General features: G+C 41.1%; 1 protein-coding gene across 1 annotated transcript in view; it reads right to left on the reverse strand.

Annotated features, from left to right (window-relative positions):
* The window catches only part of FBXL4 (F-box and leucine rich repeat protein 4), an 804,154-nt gene that overhangs the window by 389,247 nt on the left and 390,194 nt on the right, over positions 1-24,713 (reverse strand). Inside the window, exon 3 of the mRNA XM_044065796.1 lies at positions 5,932-6,176. Within this exon, the coding sequence (XP_043921731.1) occupies positions 5,932-6,176 (245 nt within the window). The remainder of the gene's footprint in view (positions 1-5,931; positions 6,177-24,713) is intronic.

Consider the following 24,713-nt stretch of genomic DNA (forward strand, 5'->3'; position numbering starts at 1 on the left):
ACAAAAAATATGTTTTTATTCCTTTTCACTTTTTGTCAGTGACTGGTATATTTACTGTGTATGGTTTGATCATGCAGCCTTTGTGGATTGTACTGTGGTGAATTACACTGTGAATGCAAAAAGCAGAAGTACTCAAAATAAGCTCTAAAGGAAAATTTTGTAAAATGCACTGAAGCAAAAGAGCAAATCAATGCAACAATACTTCATTTATTTATCCATTTAAAATTTGCTAAATGGGTTGGTGGGTGTACTGAGTCAATGATCTTTTTCAGACACAACTGGGACAATTGGCAGAAACATTTTACAAAAACATTACATATGTACTTGGATTATATTTCACTAAGATTTACATGCGCACACATAATAGTCCTGCTGAAAATAGCAAAGTATTTTGAGCAACATGAACAGTACCTAGACTTCAGATATGTTTTGTATATCAGTGTACAGAATGCAGTTTTCTCTCTCTCTCTGTATCCCATTTTATAGTATGTACATTTATACTCTTCTCTCAAGTGGTCTCTGTTTAAGACAGTGAATTCTAAGTTGATGGGGCAATCTTATAAAGGATGTTTCCCCCCTAGGGCTTTGTTGACAGGTGGTCTAATCAATAAGGGTGTCACCATATGTAATGTACTTTTTTTATGTCACTTAATGGATATGGGAGGGCAGTAGGCCCAATACTGGAGTTCAAAGGTAAGTGCATTCAAAGTACATGGCGGCACTTAAAGTAAATGGGAGTCAGTTTCCCTTTTGGAGTGTTGTGCAGTGCTGTTCCCTAATAATGTAATGAAGCAACAAACTTTATTTATTGTGGCTGAAGGGTTTTTGTATTATAGGTAGAGTCCATTGTTAACAGGGAAATACAATATTCTAGCTTGGAGATCAACATGTTTATACTTAAGGTTCTTTTGGCATTAACTTTAAGGAGCTGGGGGATTTTGTATGCAAATTTGAGTTATTTTAGTGTTTTTTTCGCTATGTAATCAGTGTGAGAAGAGAAGAGAAGAGAAGGTTTGTTGTTAACTGATAATTAAGCCAAGGTATTTTGATTAAGTTACTGAAGGGATAGTATTGAGGGTCTGTTATTTGTATATCCCAGCTGAAAGAGATCTTTTTACATGTTCCAGAAAACACTAAGGATGTCCTGGCACACGTGTGTGGTCTTCTGTCAGTCCTAAGGGACTCTGACATCATTCTGCAGTTTATTTTGGAGCTTACTGAATGAGATGCTTCAAATCAGAATCATGATATCATATGTATAATGGAAGCGGTCAACAGACAGAAGCCCTATAGTAAACCAATTAATGAAGATGGAGGTAAGAAGATGGAGAAAGTACATTCAAGAGCTCACCATAAAAGTAGATAGGCAAGTACGATCACTGCTGCAGTAGACAACAGAACAGGTACCAAAGCAGAAAGAAGGGTGAGGTTTTCTATTCCCATCTCTGTCTAGTTCCCAAAAAGAGATGGCTTGGAAATCAATTTTGGACCATACCAAGCTCGACCTTTTCTAGAGACCAGTCAAACTCATGATGCTCATCCTGCAGGTGCTACTCTTCCCATGGGTGTTCCTGATCACACCAGACCTGAAGAATGCCTGCTTGCCTACCCACTATACATTGGCACCACAAATAATTTCTGAGATTCAAAAAGAGGGCATTGGCATTATTAGTTTGTATCCTTGCCCTCTGGGTTCTTTGCTGTGCTTAGGGTATTTGAAATATGTCTGTCCCAGTGGTAGCCATCTTAAAATGAAGCGTATCCACATCTATCTGTATCTGGATAGTTGCCTCCTACAGGCCCAAATACAGCAGCAGATCTTGGACAATCTAACGACACAGCCAACACATTGCATTTTCAGTCAACCTTTCCAAGTCAATTTTCTCCCCAAAGAGGACAAAGATGTTCGGAGGGATTACTCTAAAATTACAGCAGTGCAAGGTGAACCTGCCAAAGGACAAGTCCCTTTTTCTGCAACAGGCCAGCAGAGACAGCATGACAGGCTTTACTTCCTTAAGGGCATGTGGTGTCTGCCATACTCACTGCCTACCTAACCAGGCTGCATATGAGAAAGATCCATCAGCTCCTAAGAGCATATCTGAGCCAGCATCTGCATCCCCTGAATATGATACTTCCTCTTTTGCCCTAGAGCTAGAATTAATTCATGTGGTAGGTGGGCCAGGAGCTTAATGACAAAGGTAAGCTATTCTCTCAGCCTAAGCCAGTACAGTCCCTGATTACTGAGGCCTCAAACTTTTGCATGTGACATTCATTTAGGAGCTTTTTTGGTTGATAATTATCATAGAAGAGACTGCCCTCAAGGCCATCAAAGAACAGTGAAAATCAGGATTACTTTGCCACAATATGGACAACAATGTGCTTATGTGGTACATACATAAGCAGAATAGCACAAGATCCTGCCCATAATGCAGGCTGATAATGCAGATTTAGAGTTAGCAGACCAAACCAGGCCAGCCTGGACTCAAGACAGTGTACATTTCACTGCATTGTAACAGTAGCACAGATAGTTTGAGCAGAGGCATGGCTAGGTTGGTGCAAAGAGGATGGCTGATGGGTGCAAGGTGTTAAATGGCGTGATCATCAGATGCTGACAGTGTGGTAGTGCAGTGCCGGCACTAATAAACGAATGCCAATGCTGCATTTTGTGAACATGGCTGAAGTAATAAAGCACTTAGTGTGCAGGGTTGTAACAGCAAGGATCCATTTATAAAAAAGCTGAAGCCCTTTTTTTATTGTCCTCAAGTTTGGGGGGTCCTCAAGTTTGACAGTGAGCTGGGGATGCCTGTTTGGGTAGCTTGACAAGGTGCCAGATACTAGCTATGGTTCTGAACTTAAGTAGAGTAGAACACTTTGTAGAAAATCACAAATGAAAAATAAATGAGAGATGTTTTTTGAAGATGAAAACTAAATGGAAACTCTGGGAGCTGGACTTATTTGCCTGCATGATGACTCACCCATTTCTTGTTTATTGTACAAGACTTCTTATCATGAGCCTTGGAGAACGAATGATTTATTTTTGCAGTAGTGACACCAATTCCTATATGTCTCCTCCTCCGACCCCTGATCCTGCGGGTAGTAGAGACAGTCTGCATGAAACAGCCCACAGTAATTCTCAAATTACTGTTTTGGTCCAGGCAGCTTTGGTTTATGATGCTGGCACAAATGACCATGGAACCACCAATCCTTTTACTACAAAGGATAGACTTATTCACTTAGAGGACAAGAACCATGGAACAGCCCAACATGAATGGACTCAGGCTGAGGACCTGAAAGATCTTAATCTTATTCTACTCAGAAACCTAGCTATTTTGAAGGACATCAGGGAAGCGTAATACAAGGAAAGTAAGCCAAGCAAACTGGAAGAGACATTTCATCTGGTGCTAGAACAGGAACAAGGATCTATTAATAACAGATGTATCTTGTTCCTATTTACATTTTACATCTCTTTATAGCAGGGCTACCTTATTCCTTAGGTTCATATGTTCATAGGTTCACAGGTTCATAGGAGGTTACTAGGCTAATGACCCTAGGACCTTTACAAGCCTAGCCATGTAAAAACCAGAGTACCCTTATTGACCATATTTAGAGAGTCGTTAGCATGGCGATTCTGTGATCAGCACAGACTGCCCCTGTCCATGAGGGACACAGGTACCACACTGGGATAAATTTACGGTCACCCATCCAGTTGTCAAGGTTGCACTTAAATAGAGTCATTGAGGAGCTCTGCTTCACATGGAGTAGGAGCTTATTCCAGAGGAGAGAATAAAAATTCATGTTTCTGGTATATATACATGCTTTCTGCTTGCCTAACCTCTAGGTAATGCACTGTTCAGGCAGTTCGTAAGAGGAATGAATAATTTTCAACTGCAAAGCAGGGCTATCCCTCCACACTGGGACCCCAATTTTTGTCCTCAAGCAGCCGACTCTGGACACATTTGAGCATGCAGCCTCAATGCCGCTTAGATTTCTGTCTTGGAGAAACACTTTCTTGGTGTCAATAACCTCTACAAGAATCATCTAAGAGTTGCAAGCTATGATGCCCAATGACCCATTCACAGTCTTTCATATTGACCAGATCAGCCTAAAGGCAAATTCTACATTCATGCCAAACAGTTCTTAAAATGTCCTTTACCAGTCTCACCTCCCAGTTTAAGAATCCTGCATCTGCTGGACATCCACTGACAGTTATGCTACTACCTGTACAGGGCTACATCCATATGACATACAAACCAGTTATTCATGGCATTTATGAAGGGTAAGGAGAGCAAACTGCCAAGCAAATGATACCACATGGCTAGTAAAATGCATAGTCTTCTGCTATGAGAACAGCAAGCCTCTGCAAAAACATGTAGTGGTGCATGCCTCTAGAGCAGATTCCATTTCAGCAGCCTTTTTTAGGCGGTCATTACCCCTGACAAACTGTGAAGCAACCACTTAATCATCTGTCCACACCTTTTTAAGACACTATAAAATAGGGTAGGGTGGCCTTTGGGGTGGCATTCATCCATGGTATTCTCTGAGGGAGCATCTGAGAGTACCAAACAAAGAATTCCCCCTCATGGGTTTGGAGGAAGTGATGACATTTTCTTTCTTTTTCAAATGTAATGAATTCTACTGAAACAATTATTCATCCAGAGCTTGCAGTACAGTTGTGTGAGAACTCAGTGTAACAGTAGGAGGTAAGTAGGATCACTGGTGCATTACAAAACCAACCCACCTCTCTCCATAGGACAGACCTCTTTTCAGCCTCTTACACTACAGCCTAGCATTTCATGGAAGGATACCACATTTTGGTACAAGGATGTCTCTTCCATACACAGAAAAAGAATAGAAGATCACAAAGGCTGATGTTCCATTTTTATCTGATATGAAGGTGTGCATCTCCGTGTGGGAAGGATATTGCTCTGTAGCCTTATGCAAGCTGAAGTCTGTGAGTGAAGCCAGTCAGGCAGATGTTTCCCTGTGACAGGTTCCTGTACATTATAAATTCTGCTGCAGAAGTGATCCATATGAAAGAAATCTGCTGTGGCCCTAGGACAGAGCTCAGAGGGATTTCAGTCTATAATGTACCATTTTGTGATGCTGTGTTTCCATAGGTGACTATAAAAGTTCTATCTCACTGAGAAAATAACCATATTGCTGTGATTTCTCCAAATCTGACATAGAAAGTGCTGAGGAGCTGACTGTGATTTACAGTTTGAAAGGCTTGGTTGAAATAGATTAATAAAGCACCAGTGAGACAGTCTTGCACTATTGCTTCGTAAATCTGATGTGCTACTGTACAGATAGCTGTCAGGATGTTGTAGCCTGACCTGAACCAATACCAGCATAAAAATTAATACAAAATAGAGAATTTCAGCTGTTTGTAAGAAAGGTGAACATCTGTATCAAACTGTACGCCAGAAATACTCTTTTTTTTTTTTCAAATTAGATTCCTGATGCTGCTGATGCCACTATTTGCAGATAATGTCCCTTGCTGCTCTGCTGAGTAGGTGAGACTACTGCTAAGAACATGAAGTGCCACACAGAAGGGGAGCCACAAGCCTTACTCTTAAATATGCCAGATAATCCAACTAAAAATAACAGGCATTGATGTAGCTATTAACTTTTTTTAAACTGCTACCCTTCCTAATAATGTCTAGTCCCAGGTACATTATTGGGACATTCACAAAAACCATAGATGACTTGATAATCAAAGCATTTTTTTAAATTTTAAATACAAAACGTACAGAACTAAACATATATATGCAAGACTACTTGTATAAAACAAAAAGATCTGAATGTATGTTACCACATTATATTAAAGTAGCACATCTTTAAAAATGAGACAATTGCTTGCTTGGTATGATAATATTAACTGCTATATTATATAAATACAGTAAACACAATGTTCTTATTTTCACTACAAACCTGCAGAATGCTGGGACAGAGATGGCACCTCTGCTTCCTGCCCAAGACAAATCCAGACTCTGGATAAGAGTGCAGCGTGACTGTAGGTGCTCTAAGGATGTGTCGTCCAACCTTGCCCAATATGGTTGTAAACTCAGCTGAATGTACTGAAGGGGATCGCAACAATGACGGTTCAACAGCTTGCAGGTCTGTGCCAGCCTACAAAGGTCCGGTACTGTGAGGTGACTGATAATTAGTTGGATTAACTAGCATACAGAAAATAAGAAGAAAAAAAAGAGATGGAGATTGTTAGGCAGCAAACATATTGCAAATAAGAGCAACTTAAATATGATAATCACATTTTTGTGTGACACAGTTTAGCTATTTTACCGGCATCTGCAAGTAGGCTCCCTAGCTGCTGGACATCAGGGCAGCAAAAACTGAAACTGTGGTTACTGTAGTGTGCAATATCCTGGAATTTAATAATGTTTGCAAGTGCACCATTTGAACACTATCATTCAGCTATCAAGAACACTCATACCTCTTAATTTCTTTCCTCAGGAATTCTGGACAAAGCCAAAACTAACAGGAACACAAAGGTCTAAAATTATGGACACTTTTTAAACATTACTCTGACAAAGCCAAAAATACGAAGATACTAAGGTCCAAAATCGTGGACAATGTTTAAACGTTACTCTGACAAATAAAAAAATAATAGAAATACCAAGGTAAAAAATCAGGGAAAATTTTTAAACATTACTCTGCCAAAGCCAAAAATAATATAAATATCAATGTCCAAAATCAAGGACAATTTTTAAACATTATTCTAATGTCCTCCCCATGGTCGAGTAGCATTTAAAAGACATGTGTGAATGGGCGTGCCTTCGTTGAAGGTTGGGTGTCGAGCTGGCACCTCGGCACCGTAAAAATCTACTGCCAATCATTAGCGGATCGGAGTTCCGCTGTGGCGACCCGTAACCGGGAAAAGCCGAAAGAAAAACAACATTCTAATTCACTTAAAATGTTACTAAAACCACAATGTTTGCAATGACGTGCATTTTCTGAACAATCAGAAATATGAAATTGTAATGTCTAGCATTATTGGCTAACTGTAATCCTCAGTGATTTACCAGAACATCAAAAATGTTACGAGGGACAGGGCAAAAACATGAGACAAAGTCAAGGATGTTCTGCAAAATCAGGGCAGTTGAAAGGCATGAGTACATTTCAGATACAAGCTCTTTTAGAATGTACAAGTAGATCTTTCCACTCTGTCAGTCTTCACTTAAATACCCAAACATGCACCATTCAAGGCAGGTAAGCAAACATTTAGGGGATCCTTACAGTCTTCCTGACAAGTCAATAAAAGCATTTCCATTTCTGTCATCATTTACATTGAAATGATCATTCCAGGTCCTAGCACATCCCACATTGAATTGCTTTTTGTCTGCATATGGCACTGTGTGTCATAACTCTCAGGTTATACATGACGTGATAACAATCACATGGCACTTACAACACATGGCAACAAATACACAGTATAAAGTGTGATATCAATGGTTTCTAAAGGCACAAAGCCAATTGCTTTTTCTCATCGCATCCAGATCAGGCATACATGTCATCAAATGAATACGTGTATGGTGAGTAATGATGTTAACGATTATGACTACAACACTGCAGAGACAAAGAAACCCTCTGCAGACAACAAAGTAAGGTCCACACATTAATGATCTTTAGGCCTGCAGTTACACTAACACAACCTGTGAACATGAAGACTGGTGGATGTGATGCAAAAGACCTTCAGCCTCATGTCCTACAAAACGGTGCTAAAAAATGAACAATGTTATTTTCAGTAAGAAGAAAAAGTTTTGATTTAGAAGTGAGGACAGCAGGAATATAGCATTAACCGTTGAATACTAATGGAGATAACAATAGAGAACAATGATTCACATAAGAAAGAAATATTAGGTTGTGTTGCCAGCTCTTTTGGCACTAAGGTTATGGCCCCTCCTGTACAACACAGGTGAACAAACCTCAAATAACAGGTCCATCCAGAAAGACTATGCATGAGAAGTTCACTGCCATCTCTTCAATACTGGAGGAATGAGAAGTGCTACCTATTGCAAAATTATTCACTAGTGGAGACAGTAAGGATAGCCTCCTATAACCCTCCACTCTTGGGAGTGTTCGCAGTGCTGTCTACTGTATGAGTATCCTCTTGTGGAGTTAAGAAGGCTAGATCTCTGTGCAAAAAGAAATGGTGACCATGTATGAAGAAAGCACACTGGAAGGTGGCAATGAGGATTATAAGGCAACAGTGGAACTGGAGTTTGTATATAGTGCATGTTTGTCATGCAGGAACAGCCTCCAGTGTAGAAGCAGAAAGGACGGTCCTCACAAACTGCAGATGACAGCTATGTGGTGTTTCTGTCTTACCTCCCAGTCTTCTGAAAATGCATAATGTGATTTCAAAAATGTTCATTTTCCATAGAAAGAAGGGTTCCCCCAAAGAGTATCAGATAGTAGGCCAGGGGAAATTAATGAGTATAAAGGACATTTTGAGGTTATGAACAAGTTATAAAAAATGTTAGGACCCAATCCTAAAAACTTCACTTCAGTAATTCTGAAGATGTGAAATAAACCTTAACTTAGTACAGATATTACAACAAATATTTCCCTAACAAGGTCGTATAAAGTTCAAGGTTCATATGTTCATAGGTAAACACTAGGCTAGCCACGCTTACAGACCATTTTAAACCTAGAGAATTTCCCTTTTGGCGCTTGAATTAACCTATCCCATCTGGTGTTACACAGGCCTTACCTATCCCATGGTCGATAAAAAGAAGTTATGTCCTTACCATAACGTTCCATGTAGAGTGTTCATCTCGCCTTTGTTCTTACACACGGGTTTGGAGCCGATCCTCAGCTCCGAGTCGGCCGAATTGCAAAGCTCTGAATCTCAGAGAAGCTCGAGACCAGCCCATATGCCACAATCCTCCCTGCCATTACTCAGATCTAGTTTGCAAGCAAACCAGACGAAAGGATCCAACACCTGCGGTGCTAGAAGCATACACTCTCTTCGGCCATTCAGAGACACTCTCTCACCATAGCGATAACTAATGGTCTAAGCATATATCCCATGACACACGGGACCATATACCCCGCAAAGGGTCAAGACACGTCGATCAGACTCTAATCCTACCAGTTCTTCCAAACACATGGGGGGGGGAGGGAATGTAAGAACAAAGGCGAGATGAACACTCTACATGGAACGTTATGGTAAGGACATAACTTCTTTATGTAAGAGTGTTCAATCTCGCCGTTTGTTCTTACACACGGATAGCGTCCCTAGCTCCGTGACCCCGAGTGAATCTTGGAAGAACGTTCCTAAGCACAGTGGAACTAAACGATGTCCTATCCTTGGAGACCTTGTCCACTCTATAATGAGTGATGAAAGTATGTGGTTTAGACCACGTGGCTGCTGCACAAATAGTGTCCAAAGGCAAGTGAGCCGCATGAGCTAAGGAGGTGGAAACGGATCTGGTAGAATGGGCCTTAGGTTTGTTTGGTAAGGATTGGTTTGATTTAGAGTATACAAATGTTATACAGTCAGCAAGCCATTTAGATAGTGTACGTTTAGTAATTGCCATGCCCTTTTTATTGTCTGCAAAAGCGACAAAGAGTTGATCCGTTTTTCTGAAAGCTTTGGTCCTGTCTAAATAAAATCTTAGCTGCCTGTGAACATCCAACTTGTGCAACATATACTCCAGTTTGTTAGTATGGTTTTTGAAAAAGGTAGGGAGTTCTATAGACTGGTTAATATTCGTAACTGAACATACTTTTCGAAGGAAAGATGGATTTGTACGCAAAGAAACCCTGTCTGGGTGGAATATCAGGTAAGGTGGTCTGACCGATAATGCCTGCAGCTCTGAGACTCTACGAGCTGAGGTCACGGTGACAAGAAACAGCGTCTTCCACGACAAGAACTTTAGGAGGCATAACAAAGCAGGTTCAAAAGGTGGCAACATGAGTTGCGACAGCAGCAAATTCAGGCTCCATGGAAAGAAAGGTTTTCTGACAGGCGGTCTAAGATGGACGGTTTCTTTCAAAAAGGCTTTACAAAGCCTGTGAGACATAATGGAAGAACCTCCCTCACCAATATGGAAGTTTGATATGGCCGTCAACTGTACTCTTAGAGTGGAAGTAGAAGCTCCTTCGTGAAAAAGGATGGATAAGAATTCTAAAATTTTATGTAAAGGAGCTACCAAGGGATTTAAGTTTTGACTAGATGCCCAATATACAAAGCGTTTCCACTTACTCGTATAGGGCTTAGTAGTAGAGGCTTTATGAGAAGCAACTAGGATGTGTTGAACTGACGGAAGGAGTAGATGAGACCTGGCTAGGCAGGGAAGTGGAGCAGCCAAGCTGCTAGTTTGAGGGACTGTAGAGACGGGTGAGGAACTCCCGACGAGTGTGTCAGCAGATCTGGCACTGGGTCCAGAATCCACGGTTCCTCTATTTGATGAGCTCGAAGAAAGGGAAACCATATTTGATGAGGCCAGAATGGGGCTATGAGTATTATAGTCCTTTCTAGGCTCCTGGCTTTCTGTAGAAATCTGGGAATCAATGGAGTTGGTGGGAATGCATATAGGAGACCCGGGGGCCAATCGTGTATCAGTGCGTCCCTGGGGACATCCCCCAGAGGGGGTAGAAGGGCAAAGTAGCTTCTGCATTTTGCATTCAATGGGGAAGCAAACAGATCTCAGCAAGGCTGGCCCCATTTGCGGAAGATCTTTTCCGCCGTCTGTGAATTCAGGGACCACTCGTGAGGTAACACGATGGCTCTGCTCAACCTGTCCGCAATGACGTTGGATGACCCCGGGATGTGCGTTGCTATCAGAAAGTGACCCATGGACTCTGCCCATTGCCAAATTCTCATGGCCTCTCTGCATAACGGGTAAGACCTGGTTCCCCCTTGCTTGTTTATGTACCAGACTACAGACATGTTGTCTGTCTGAACTGCTACTGTCCCTAGAGGTAAGAGGGCTTGGAAGTGTTGCAACGCTAGGAACACCGCCCTCAACTCCAGAACATTTATATGTAGAGTGTACTCCGTGCTGGACCATTCTCCTTGGACTGTTCTTCCCTGAAAAAGGCCCCCCCACCCTATCAGGGAAGCGTCCGTGGTTATTGTGGCTGTTGGAATGGGTAGAACGAACGGACGACCCACAGTGAGGTTCTGGTCGCGCACCCACCATGAGAGGTCCCGTCTGCAAGATTCTGTTATCCTGATCTCATGCGTTAGGGGTAGGTGTTGGAACGACCACTGCGCAAAGAGCAGCCATTGAAGAATCCTCATGTGTAACCTTCCCATAGGGACTGCAATTAATGTGGCTGCCATCAGTCCCAGCACTTTTAACACCAGTTTGGCTGGGGCTTTCTTGCTGACTAGAAGAAGTAGGACCTTCTGTTTGAGCGTTGAAGCTCTTACTGGGTGGAGTTTTAGTAGTGTCGATCGTGTATTTAGATCTGCTCAGATGAAGGAAATACACTGTGAGGGCGATAAGCAAGACTTTTCAAAGTTTATGGATATCCCTAAGTGGGAACAAAGGCCGATTGTGTAGTCTCTGGCTTTCAATAGTTGACGCTCGGTGGTGGCGGTGAGGAGCCAGTTGTCCAGATAGTGAAACACCCGGAATCCTTGTTGTCTCAAGTGAGCCGCAACTACTGCCATGCATTTGGTGAATACCCTGGGGGCTGAGGTGAGTCCAAAGGGCAGAGCTTGAAACTGAAAGTGACTGGCCCCCAGCCGGAAGTGCAGGTGATCTCTGGACGGTCTGGCCATTTTGATGTGGTAGTACGCGTCTTTGAGATCTATAGAGCACATCCAATCGTCCTTCTGTAAGAATGGAAGGATCGATTGAAGCGCGACCATCTGGAACTTTTCCTTCTTCACAAAGTTGTTGAGATGGCTGAGATCTAAGATCGGTCTCCAGTCCCCTGTCTTTTTTGGAACTAAAAAGAACCTTGAGTAAGTTCCGAATCCTCTTTGGTCCGCCGGGACTGGTTGGATGACTCTGTTTTCGAGCAGCTTTGAAATTTCTGCAGACGGGGTGGCACGTCTGGAAATTTTCTTTGTAGAGGTGGTGTTGAAAAGAAGGGGCTTTTGCATCCTCTGGTTATAATGCTTTTTACACAAGAATCTGAAGTAATGTTTAGCCAGGCCAGTGGGTATAAAGCTAAGCGACCCCCGACTGCCTCCAGAGCAGGACAGCCGGGCCTCCGTTCAGGAGTGCTGAAAAGGCTTCTCAGGGACGGAATCCCTGTCGCCTTGGTTATGCGGACCCCTCTGCCGCCGGGGCGGCATCTTCCATTTCTACCCCTTCCTCTGCCTCTGGAGGGGGTATCACTCTGTGTGGTCTGGAAAGATCCCTGATTCTTACGGAACCACATTTTTCCGCCTCGTTGCCCTTTGGGGTACAGTCTAGTAGGAGTGGAAAAACGGACCCCGACAGCAGACAGGGTCTTTCCCTCTTGCTCGCACCGAGTGAGAATCTCCTTAACCTTGGGCCCGAAAAGTGTGGCACCATCAAAAGGGGCATTGGCAAAGGAAGACTTGAAGGCTTCCGCAAAGGCGCACAGCCGCATCCACGATTGTCTTCGAAGAGCAATCGCTGAGGCTGCAGCTCTACTCGATCCCTAGGCTGCATACGAGATGAGCCTCATGGATGAGTTTACTATGGATGTGAGGGTGTTAAGTTGTGCTGTTACCTTATCTGAAACAGCAGCATCTGTGTTACCCTGGAGGGTATCTGTCAGCTCCTTGATGAGATCCCTCTGCAAACGTGTGAAATGGGTCAGGTAGTTTAGCGAACGCATGGAAAAAGTCGCTGAACTAAAAATGCGCTTCCCATATCTGTCCATAGTCCTAGAATCCTTATTAGGAGGATGAACAGATGAGGAAGACTCAGACATCTCCTTTTTCGTGGCTGCCGCCGCCGCCACCACCATAGCGTCGACAGGGACTCCCTTGGTGAGATAAGATTTATCCTGGGGGACAGTGATGAACTTGTTTGGTTTCCTAGGTACTGGTTCCACTGTGTCAGGTGTCTCCCAAGCCCTTCGAGCAATCAAATCCATTAATTCATCGAAGGGCGGGGTCACCCAGGAGGTAGAAGGGTGAGCCCCAAAAGCCTTCAGCAGCACCGACTCATCCTCAGAGGGGGCTAGGGACTGCCAATCACCCCTCTGTTTCAAGATCTCCAGGATGTCTGCAAATGACACATCCTCCGAGGGTGATTTGGGGGACCCCTCTGCCTCATCCAAGTCGGTGTCAGACGTTAGAGATTCCTGTGGGGAATCTATGTGCCTCCTCTTGCACAACCGTTTCCTTGGGACCTCATCAGAGGCGGCTTCTGGTGAGGCCTCCAAGGAACAGGGGGAACCCTCTGTGGGTGGCTGAGGCAATTGGGCTTGATGCTTGGGATGGATCGTGGGAGCAGAAACAGAAAGTGGCCCTTTTGGGGAAGGAGAAGATTCCCCTGATGATGTGGTTGTCTGTGCAGACAATACCTTCCTCATAAGGTCAAAGGCCCCCGACCCCCTGGCTAAGGGCTCCCCGGTTCCGAAGAACACGGAAGCATCCCAGAACCAGGTGCCATGGGCTCCGACCCCGAGGACGGAGCCAAACCAGTCTGTGCCGAGGCCCCGAGAGGGAGAGTCGGCACTGACAGGTCGGTACGACTCTCGGTCCCGGAACCGAGCAAAGACCGTCAGCTCCGCGACTCCCCTAACGGTTCCGAAGGAGTCAAAGTCAAAGGTGTTGATCGTGCAATGGACGGTTTCAGCACCGAGGGCTCCACTATCATCAGGTCATCTTCTCCCGGCTCCGAGATCTGGATGGGTCTCGAAGGAGGACCCGTTGGAGATATGGGGAGGCCTTCTAGTTTCGACACCAACTGGGAGGAAACTGCAATTAACTTGGAAAGGGCCATGTTCTCCATAAGTTTCTGCATGACACGATCCACATCTGTGTCAGACAAGGGTCTGGAAGAACGGGTCGAAGGAGCCGAAGATGGCACCGACCGAAGAATGGACGGTGGTGGCAGTTCCGACACCGGTTCCAAGATCTGGGGCTCAGTAAAAGATAAATGTTCGACGCTCGGCCCCGAGATCTGTGGAACCGGCGAACGAACCCGAGAAGATGAACTCGGAGCCGATGACATGGGCTCCGACATCTTCGACCCCTTCGAGGATTTAGAAGCCTGATCCGACTTGTCCAAAGCCTCTTGAAAGGCTGGCTTCAACAATCCTCTGTCAATAAGCTTCCTGCGTCTATCTGTCATGACCCTCCCACTAAAGGAATGACAAATAGAGCAATCCTCTTGGAGATGGAGAGGGCCAAGACAGTAGACACAGGAAGCATGATTGTCAGTAATGGACATTTTCTGCCCACAATGACATCTTTTAAAACCAGATTTGGCTTTTTCTGACATTGTACAGTAACAATGATAATAACTATAATAATAGGAAAAAAATTACTAATCCTAGCAATATATGTATACTAAACAGGTTATATATATAAAACTCTCACAAAAAACCACACCCAAGAAAAAAAGGTTAGGCCACAAGGGTGCCTGAAGAAGAAAAATGGGTATGTATATATATATATATATATATCACACACACACATCACATCTACGATAACTACTAACTATAAGGAAGTATCAACAAGAAAAAAATTTGAATTCTTATCTGAAGAAATCAACAACAACTCAAGTTTCTATCTGGTCCGAGCTCTCCTCGATCCGATCTGTTGCAGCGGCAAACTACATCTGAGTAATGGCAGGGAGGATTGTGGGATATGGGCTGGTCTCGAGCTTCTCTGAGATTCAGAGCTTTGCAATTCGGCCGACTCGGAGCCGAGGATCGGCTTCGAACCCGTGTGTAAGAACAAACGGCGAGATTGAACACTCTTACATTTATATATCATGCCTAGTGAGAATAACTGGGATCATACCACATATAATTTGTGCAGATGCATGCATGGGATAAAGCATTTAAGAGCTGCATCTATTCATTAGCAGTACGGGGACAGTCCTAGGGTAAATTTTCAAATATCCATCCACTGATCTAAACTGCATTTGAATACGGACAAGAATGAGCTTTATTTTACATGGTTGAGGAGCCTGTCATAGAGCAGCAGTATCCTCTGTGTGATATACATTTCCTTCCAAACCATTCTGCTGATGTTGCATAAGAGGCTAAGATCCTTAGACCAAGTATTGTTGATGACGTCTGACTTGCTGATATGTAGTAGGTCCATCAGTACTGACTTGGAGGAAGCCTTTTATGCCAGACTCAGGTCACTTCTTAGCAGTCTGCAGGATGACAAGCACAGTGAAAGGGCTTTGAGGTGGTCCATGTAGAACATTTTGCTTAGGCCTTGTATCCTTTTAGTAAGGTATGTCTGTAAGTTTTCCAGCTGTTGCATGTGTCTGGACAGCTACATGCCAAAGTAGGAATTATACTCAATGACTGGCCTAATGAGGGCTTAGTAAAGGAGGACAATGACATCTTTAGATCTAGACACTGTACCTTTGTTGATAAACTGCACAATGTAGAAGGTCATTCTTATGACTCTGGACATATGCTGATCGAAAGTTAGGTCACTGTCCACATAAGTTCCCAAATCCCAAACAACTGGGTCAGCTGCTGGGGGGGGGGGGTTGTCAATATGGTAATTTCCCATAGCAGATGACTTCTCAAAGGATACTATAATGCACTTTTTGGTATATAGTTGCAGTTACGCATTTTGGCACCATTTATTTGTGAGAGGCAAACCTTATTTTGTTTATTATTTGCAAGTCATTTTAGGATTCAGTGACTGCTCTTAGCTTGTAGCCTTTTCCAAACCTAGTCAGCCAGATTCCTTGGGTATTGGCATTTACTTCAGAGAAGTAGATGCCAAACAGGAGAGGCCCCAGCACTGACCTAATGGTATGCTTGAAGGTCTGGTAGGCAGTGAAGACATGCAACAGTAAGATGTTGAAATGGACAGGATATAAAATGGGATGAAGTAACGTTCAAGACAGAAACTGAAACAGAATTAAGAAAAGCTCCCAAGTGGAAAATCCCAGGCAGGGATGCATTACCTAACTTCTGGGTAAAAGTATTATTACAAAAAGATTTAGCCCTGAGTAATAGCTGGCACCCCAAACAGACACCAACCTGGTTAACAACAGGAAAAAACAGTACTCCTTCTAAAAAGTGAATCTACAAGATAGCTTAAAATGTATAGACAAATAACTTCACTTCCGATGATGTACAAACTATACACTGGCATTGATGCTGACAGAGTTTATAGTCATTTAGAAGAAAAGTTAATCGTGGCACTGGCACAAAAGGGTAACAAAAGAAAGTCATATGGAACAAAGGATCATTTGCTGTTAAAGTCATAATGGAGAATTGTAAAAAGGGGAAGAATCTAAGAATGCAATGGATAGACTACAAAAAAGCATTCGACAGCATCCAACATTTATGGATAAAGGAGCATCTACAAATGTATAAGATACACCCCACATTGATCAGTTTACATTATAAAGACTATGAAATAGTGACAAATCACTTATAGGTTCATAGGTGTTTACTAGGCTAACAACCACAAGAGCCTTTTTAACCTTAGCCATGCATCCCAAATCTCTGACAAGTTCTGGTACCCTTGATAAGTGTAAGCAGGGTCTTGGGAGGTAAAACCTTTAGAAGCAGGAGTCTGGGAGATTAACCATTTACAGGCTGCCTGTGTCCATTAGAGACTTACTGTAGGTGCCAAACTAGGGATGAATTTCTAGCTCCCTATCCAACTGTCTAAGTTATACTTGAATTGGGTTAGGGAGGAACTCTGCTACACATGCATGGGGAGCCTGTTCCAAAGAAAAGGTAGTATACTGGATAAATACCTGTCTCTCCAGCACACCCTATTTACATCAAAAGTAAGGTTTAAGTCTTTAATGTGGGTTATTCCGGTGCTGTTTGTTTTGTGGATATGCAGGAGTTCCATCAGAGTGGGGTCTGACAATGCCTTGTATGCCAGGCATAGATCTTCCCTCAACAGCCTGTAGGAGACAAAATACAGGGATAGAGCCTTGAGGCAGTCTGCATAGGACATGTTACTTTGCACCTCAGACATGTTAAAGGACAAATTATTATCTTAGGGATAAAAATTAAAAGGGGGATATTCCAGGGTGATTCTTTGTCACGCAGTTAACTCATTAAGCTGTCCACTTAACAGATTAGGTCATGGTCACAATTTGGCTCCCAGAAAACAACAAAGTGTAAAAATTTCTCATCTTCTTTTTGTGGATGATTTAAAACAGTATAGTTATCAGATGAGTAACTGAAAGCACAACTGCAAGTGGGCAAAACTTTCTGAGACGATGAAAGAATGTCATTTGGCCTTCATAAGCATAAAAAAGCAACCTTTAAAGCAGGAAAGCTGCAGCACCAAGAAAATATCAGACTGGGACAGGAATGTGATATAAAAGAACTTGAGCAGGAGGGAGTGTATAAATATTTGGGAATTGATAAAGGATCAACAATAAAAATGAACAATTTTAAATAAAACTTAGTAAGGAATATTTTAGAAGACTAAAACTCATACTGAAAACAGCCCTGACATCAAGAAACCAAGTCCAGGCTATAAACCGATTTGCTATTTCTGTACTAACTTACAGTTTTGGGGTGATTAACTGGTCTCAAAAGGTAATGGGTCCATGTCCATTGGACAGGAAAACAAGAAAAATACTTCATGCTTATCAAATGATTTATAAAAAATCAGAGTCAAGATTATACATTCCCTGTTTTGAAGGAGGTATAGACCTCCTTAAAATCGATTACATGTATAGATCGGCAATTGTAAGACTGCATAAATATCTGCTGACCTTTCAAGATCCAAACATACTGAAAGTTTTAAAATATGTGAACAAGTCTAAGGTGATTTCCCTGCTTAGTTTAGCAGAAGCATATCGGTGTCAAGCGGGAATGGAAATCAAACAAGGATGTAGACAAAAATCAGGCAGCAACGGAATGTGCCATAAAACAACAGAAAGAATATAAGATGAAGGATCAGATGAGAAGGCAAGAAATGTGGAAAAGGCATAAATATAGTCCCAGTACAGAAAACACCTTGAACAACCTTATCTTGATCAAGGTCTGCCACAGGAATGTTTAAGATGAGGTGAATTTAAACCAAAAGATGAAAGGCTAATATTGGTGGCCCACGATAGCAGACTACATACTTGTTGGTTTACAAAGTCCATTGAACATGCCGGAAAAACAGACAAATGCAAGTTTTCTAAAACCAAATTTGAAACAGTTGAGGGCTTATATACTGAAAGGCATAATGATGTGGTATGACTGTTGCATTGAGGATTATGTAAACATTACAATACTGAAACAGCTGAGAAGCACTAGAAACATAAGCCACAATGCTTTATAGAGAATGATGAAATTTATATCACATGGGATCACTCATTACTAACAGTTCAAAGTCAACACTGCTAACATACAGCTCTCTTATCTCTCAATTTGGAAACTTCTGGCTTCTTACCCACATGCTCCATATATTTTCAAAGCATCTTCAGGAAACAAAATATTATACTCTAAAATGGCACCTGCTACATTTCTAAACCCTACCGGGAAAAGCCGAAAGAAGAAGAAGAAGATGCTTTCTCTGCTTTAAAATTATTTTCAGAAAAAAAATATCATACACCTGCCCGTACTTTTAATTCAACATTCTGCTTATTAAATTTCAGATTTTATTGCCAAACGTCTGACAACAATCTTGTCTCAATACCCTAAGGGCATTTTTAAACTTTATGTACCAACACTTTTTTATTTAAAGAGTACCAAAAAACAGCTTACTTTCATGGTACTATTCAACAATGTGCACATTTCTTTGAATATACCCGTCTTTACTTTTATATGACTTAGTAAAATGTCCTGTTCTATCACAAACTATATAATGTTTATTAAAATCAGTACAATACTTTCTCTCATGCCTATAATGCAACACCTGTTATGCACGGTTTGAATTTCAATTGCACTAGCTTTTCTCCAACTTCTGCTACTGTCACTGTACATCCTTTCATGGCTCTCTAATTCATATTAATTTTTGCTGTAAAACATTCTCACTTTACTTTTCATTTTTGACATTTTATAGTGACATTTCAGCTTACATGCATACATTCTCTCAGTTAATTATTTTAAACGTGGAGAAGCAACTTTGTTACCCTATGCATATCTGCAGCTTTAGATAAGGTCAGGTCTGTTAATAACCTACTACTGAAACATCATTTCTTATACTACAAACTATTCTCTTTCTTACTAATAAATCATACAACTCACCAAAGTCACCGTCTTTGACTCTGTTCTTCAGCTGAGTAATATAAGTATTCATAGTTTCAGTAGGACATTGTGCCCTTGTAAAGAAAATGAGAAGGATCACAAGACTGAACTAAGCCCAATAAATCTTCCCTGGCTAAAGCAATAGAGACATGTGAAGATAAACATTTAACTTTCTGCTTCTGTCTGACAGGAATCTTCACAGAAGCAGACTGACTTCTGTCAAGGACATCACCCCAGGGAACAGGTATCCCAGTCTGGCCAGGCAGTGAAGAATTCCCTACTCCTTCCTCCAAGATCGACAAGAGTGGTTCTCCCATGTCCACCAAGAACAGTCCAACAGCCACAGAAGATGTGTCTACCACCTGATCCATGCTGGCTGAATGGACTACACCACAGGAAACAAAGAAAGATGATGAGTGGTTTGAGGAACCAGAAATGGCCACTGCAGGGTCACCTACATCTGGCTGAGATAAGGTAGTAGCCTGCTGAAGGGGCAAAGGTTGTCTGTAAAATACATTCTTTTTTGTGGCCAGAGGAAGGGAAATCTGGAAATTTGCTCCATGGTAAAGCTGAGAAGGAAGCCTAATACCTGTGTACAAATGACAGTTGCAGTCAGTAACAAGTAAGTAAAAAAGTCATGTTTTCACCTTAAAAGCACAGGGGCAAGCACATCATACATTTGTCCCAACCCCTAAACACAATTTACAAAACTTTTCTTAGTAAAAGTTGGAGTAAACATTAGAGGAAAAAAAAACAACAAAGTTTACACTAAAAGTAATAAAAGAACCACAGTATTTCAACTAACATGAAAATCATATATCAGTCCAAAAACAGTAAATGCCTACTACAAAAAAACAGTTTTAGTTTTAAAAAGTACTGTTTCCATCATAAAATTAATTATGGAAGATTTGTTACCACAGAGGAAACGTTCCTGCCCAGCAATGGTGAAACGCGAGCTGACCATCAATCCTCAAAATCTCACAAGGAGAGTGCTCTTTACAGAAGGAAAACTTTTGGAGGAGATGGCACCCACACTACTGATTTTCTCCAGGTATGCTTGAGCTGTCACCAGTCTAGGTATGTGGAAGATGCTCTTAAGCTTTGGAAGCTGGCCGGCTGTTATATCCTTGGCAGGCTATAACCCATAAAGCTAAGGTTATTGCAGAAGTGATCAAATACTGAACATGTAGCTCCTTTAACCATTTCTTTTTGAATATTTATAGCCAGCTACTGAGTAACAAATGTTTATTCTATCCAATAAATGTGGGAATACTAAACAGTGGTGCTAGAAAATGTAATGCATTTTGTAATAATAAACTGTGAATGATGTGAAGGGGTCACATGACTGGTTTGGTTGCTTGAATAAAATTGAGGCAATCTCTTGGAGTTATTGCTGTTCGAATGAAAAGCTATCTTACTTGTAAAAGTTCTATGTAAACACTGAAAGTGTAATACACTGAGACTTTTTTTTCGGACTGACAGAAAAAAATAAGAACTTTGGCTCATCTGTTTTTATGTTACTTGGGAAACATGGCTTGGCTTAAAAAGGCCCACCGGGGTCATTAGCCTAGTAATAATTTATCAATGGATGAGGGGAAAATGGTGCATACTGCCTAACTGGACCTGGCTAAGGCATTTGATACAATAGCCCACTTGGGTATGGTTGACAAACTTACCGAACTACACATAAACCCCTAAATAACTCACTGGATTGCCAGATGGCTCACAGACAGGATCCAGGAAGTCAAAGTTTCGTGATGGGACCTCTCCTATTTGGCATCTACTTCTCAGGGGTAAAGGCTAATGTCAAGAGCCTTTGGGTGACCAAGGTCACAGAGGACTGCAAATTGGGGGTGTATCATAAGTTCCCCATGACACAAATATTTTACCAGAGCACCTAACACAGGCAAAGGACTGGTAGCAAAGTCATGGATTAAAACTCAATGCCAAGAAATCCATTACAAGTGACCTTTGCGAAAACTGCCACCCATAAAATACTTTCAGTAATGTAGACTTTCAGTGCTGTATGTCTGCCAAGTAATTATGTAGAATGGAGGCTAGACTTCAGAATGACAGATTTTGGGGCAGGGAGTTAAGTCAGGAAATTAAAGTACAGCAAAAAGAGAAATCCATCGTATCCCTCAAAGTCTCAGAATAAAATATTATGCAACCTATACCGGGTCCAAAACAAGCCAAGAAGAAGCTTCACAGCATGGAGGGTGTGATGTTCACTTCTTAAACTATGCTATGCACTTAGTTCACTTAATAAAAATCAGACTGTAAAATATAACTATAAAATATGTGCTATAAAATAATCATATAAAAAATAGTAGGTAGTCCACAGTTGAGTTAAAAATGGTATATCATTTAATGAAACACACAAACAAGCGATCCTAGTTGAGTATAATGAAAAGCATCAAAAACATTCCTTAAATATAATTAGGTTGTTACAGAGGGTGGTTCTGTTAAGGGCAATAAAAGCAATAAAATCATTCCTTTAGCCCTTTAGCAAAGTCCCCCTTCCCCCTTAACACCATACTGTAATCAGAGACTGTGCTAACTACAAATGAATCTAGAAAGCTAGAGACAAATCTAAGACCAGTTTATTAATGTTTTGTATAGGCTAACCAACAAATTAATCAAAGCTTTATTAATTAAGGAACAAACTAATTAAAAAATGACTGACTAATAAAAAGATCTACTAATAGACATCTACCAGAATAAATATTAATAAATAAAAAACTTTTAACAAATATTGCTCTCACATCAAATTAATACTTCAGGTTTGTGTGTCAAAAACAAATCATAATATGAATTAACATGTATAAATATACAACTGAAAACCTAAGTAGGATGAAAAAACATAAAAATAATTGCTAAGCTGGAAATACAGTGATAAATATTAAAAATAAAGCACTAAGGCCATGGGGATCTGTTAAAGTGTGGCATCTAAGAAAACAATTAGTTTGAGAGTGTAAGACTGCACTCAAAAATAATTGCAACCTTTAAAACAGAAAAAAGAAGAAAATAAAGTAGGCCCATTCACATTGTGTACACTATCAGACGTTCACTGCCTAAAAGAAAAAAATGTAACAAACGTGTTCAGTTTAAAATCTAAAGTAGCATTTAATGTGGACCCATCAAAGATGATAAATGTATACATGAGCCACCTAAACTATGTCCTTTATAACATTGTGAGTTAGTGCCAAAAGAAGTAAACAGTGTTTGATATTTGTTTATAAACACAATACAAGCAAGTAATAGCATTGATCAGTCTGACATCAGTATTTTAATAGTCTTTTAAACAGTGGGGCAGTTTTTTGAGATCTAGTATGCTTTTTATGGAGCAATAATAATCAAGTCCTGGTTTTCTAAAAGAGCTCAGTTTCAGCTGCCACAGTAATTCACGTTTTTGTAAAAGATTAGGGATGTCTCCTTACAATTCCAAAAGGTCCACATGGTCAATAATTTGCATTTTAAAGCCAGTGTGGCTTCTGTGTAGCTGCAGGTGCCAAGCCAGTGTGTTATTCTTGCATTTGTCTCTAATTTCAGAAATATGGCCAGAAAATCTCCTTTTAAGTCTGTTTAGCGTTTTCCCCACATAAAATGCTTCACCAGTCATTGCAGCTAGCCCTGTAAACCACCTGCATTGAGTTACAGTCACCTCCTGCATTGGTTTTAATAATTTTCTTTAAATACGGACAGAAAAACGTGTCTCATCCTGTATATGCTGACAAAAGACACAGTTGGCTCCACACTTATTGGTGCATGTATCCTGTGGTCTGGGCCTACCTTCAACCCAACTCCTGATGTTCCTGGCATTCCTGAACACAAAGGAAGGAGCTGCTGCAAGAATGTCCATTAAATATGAGCTTTCAGGAATTATGCCCCAATTCTCTCTAACATTAATGATGCTGTAAAAGTAATAGTCAACAGTAAAAGTCAAGATACAACTATCTTTAGATTTTTTTGTCCATAGATTTCTTTAACACCCTCCTATAAGGCCTGTTAAGTGCTGTTGCATTTGTACTTTTTAGTTTAATTAAAGGTTCCAAAATGCTTCTTAACATATTGCTTTCATATCCCCTCACCAAAAAATAATTTTCAAGATTGTTTAGGTTCTTAAGGACGGGTCCCATTTTCATGGTGATCCTAGCCAGCATGTAGCCCTGGGACTTAACAACATTATATTTCATCCTGGTGGGATGGAGACTCTTATTATGTAGCAGCAGGAGGTTTACTCTGGTAGGTTTTCTGTAAAGATCTGTGTCAATTTTACCTTGGTCCAACTCTTTAGTAATCTGCATAGCTACGAAGACTGCCAAGGTGAGGCTGTGGGAAGAATGAAACGTAGGAAATTGGTGGTTTGATTCACATAGCTGATAAAGTCTTCTAATTTAGCATCGTCTCCTTTCCATACAATAAAAATTTCTTCAATAAAGCACAAATACACCATGATGTGTTGCATGTATTCTCTGTTGTTATAAACATAATCCTCCTCCCACTTGCTTAGGGCTATGTTGGCTAGGCTAGGGGCCACAGCTGCCCCCATGGATATACCAGTCTTTTGTTTATAGTAACTTTCATTAAAAGTAAGTAAACTGTACATAAGCACCATATCTAATAGTTTACCTGTTCTTTCATGTTGTGCTGGTGTGCCAGTGTTGTCTTTCCTGAAAGAATCACTGTTTCAATACAATAATTATGTGGAAGTACAGAATATAGTGATTCGACATCTATTCTTAATAAAATACTGTCAGCATCAACTGTAACATTTTTTTTTACTTTCCTTAAAAATCATCAGAATCTTTTATGTGTGAGATGTTCTTCTCAGCCGTAGGTTGTAATAAAAAATCCAGGTAAATGGCAGTAGCTTTGGTCAGAGACCCCCCGCTTGCAACCACTGGCCTGTAAGGAGGGTTCTCTCTATTTTTACGTGGCTTATGGAATCTAAAGAATTTAGGCATGTGTGGGGAGGGTATCTATAAATAGTCAAACAAGTTATCTGTTAACAAGCTATCATTATAAAGTGTAGTCAAGGCTGCATACCAGTTGTACAATGCCTTAATCTCTTCTAAAGTTACATACTCGTAATAGTTTGTGTCACTCAGCATTTCTTCTATCCTCTGGTTATAGCTGCTGGAATCAGTAATAACAATAACCCCTCCCTTGTCAGCCTTCATAACCCGTTGAGACTTATCTCTTCATAGCTCTAATAATGCTTTTTCCTCACCTTTGTTAAGGTTGTACAACTTCCTCCTTGCTGGGTTTTGCAGTACTTTCCTGATGTCCATTTCACATCTGACTTCAACAGCTGCTAAAGTTTGGTGTAAGGGAGGGCAGTAATTACTGGGTCTTTTTATTGTTTCTTCAATAGGTTTTTTTCTCAATGGTATCAC

This window comes from Protopterus annectens, chromosome 1.part0 (assembly GCF_019279795.1).
Source record: "Protopterus annectens isolate FY-2018-M chromosome 1.part0, PAN1.0, whole genome shotgun sequence".
Lineage (NCBI taxonomy): Eukaryota > Metazoa > Chordata > Ceratodontiformes > Protopteridae > Protopterus > Protopterus annectens.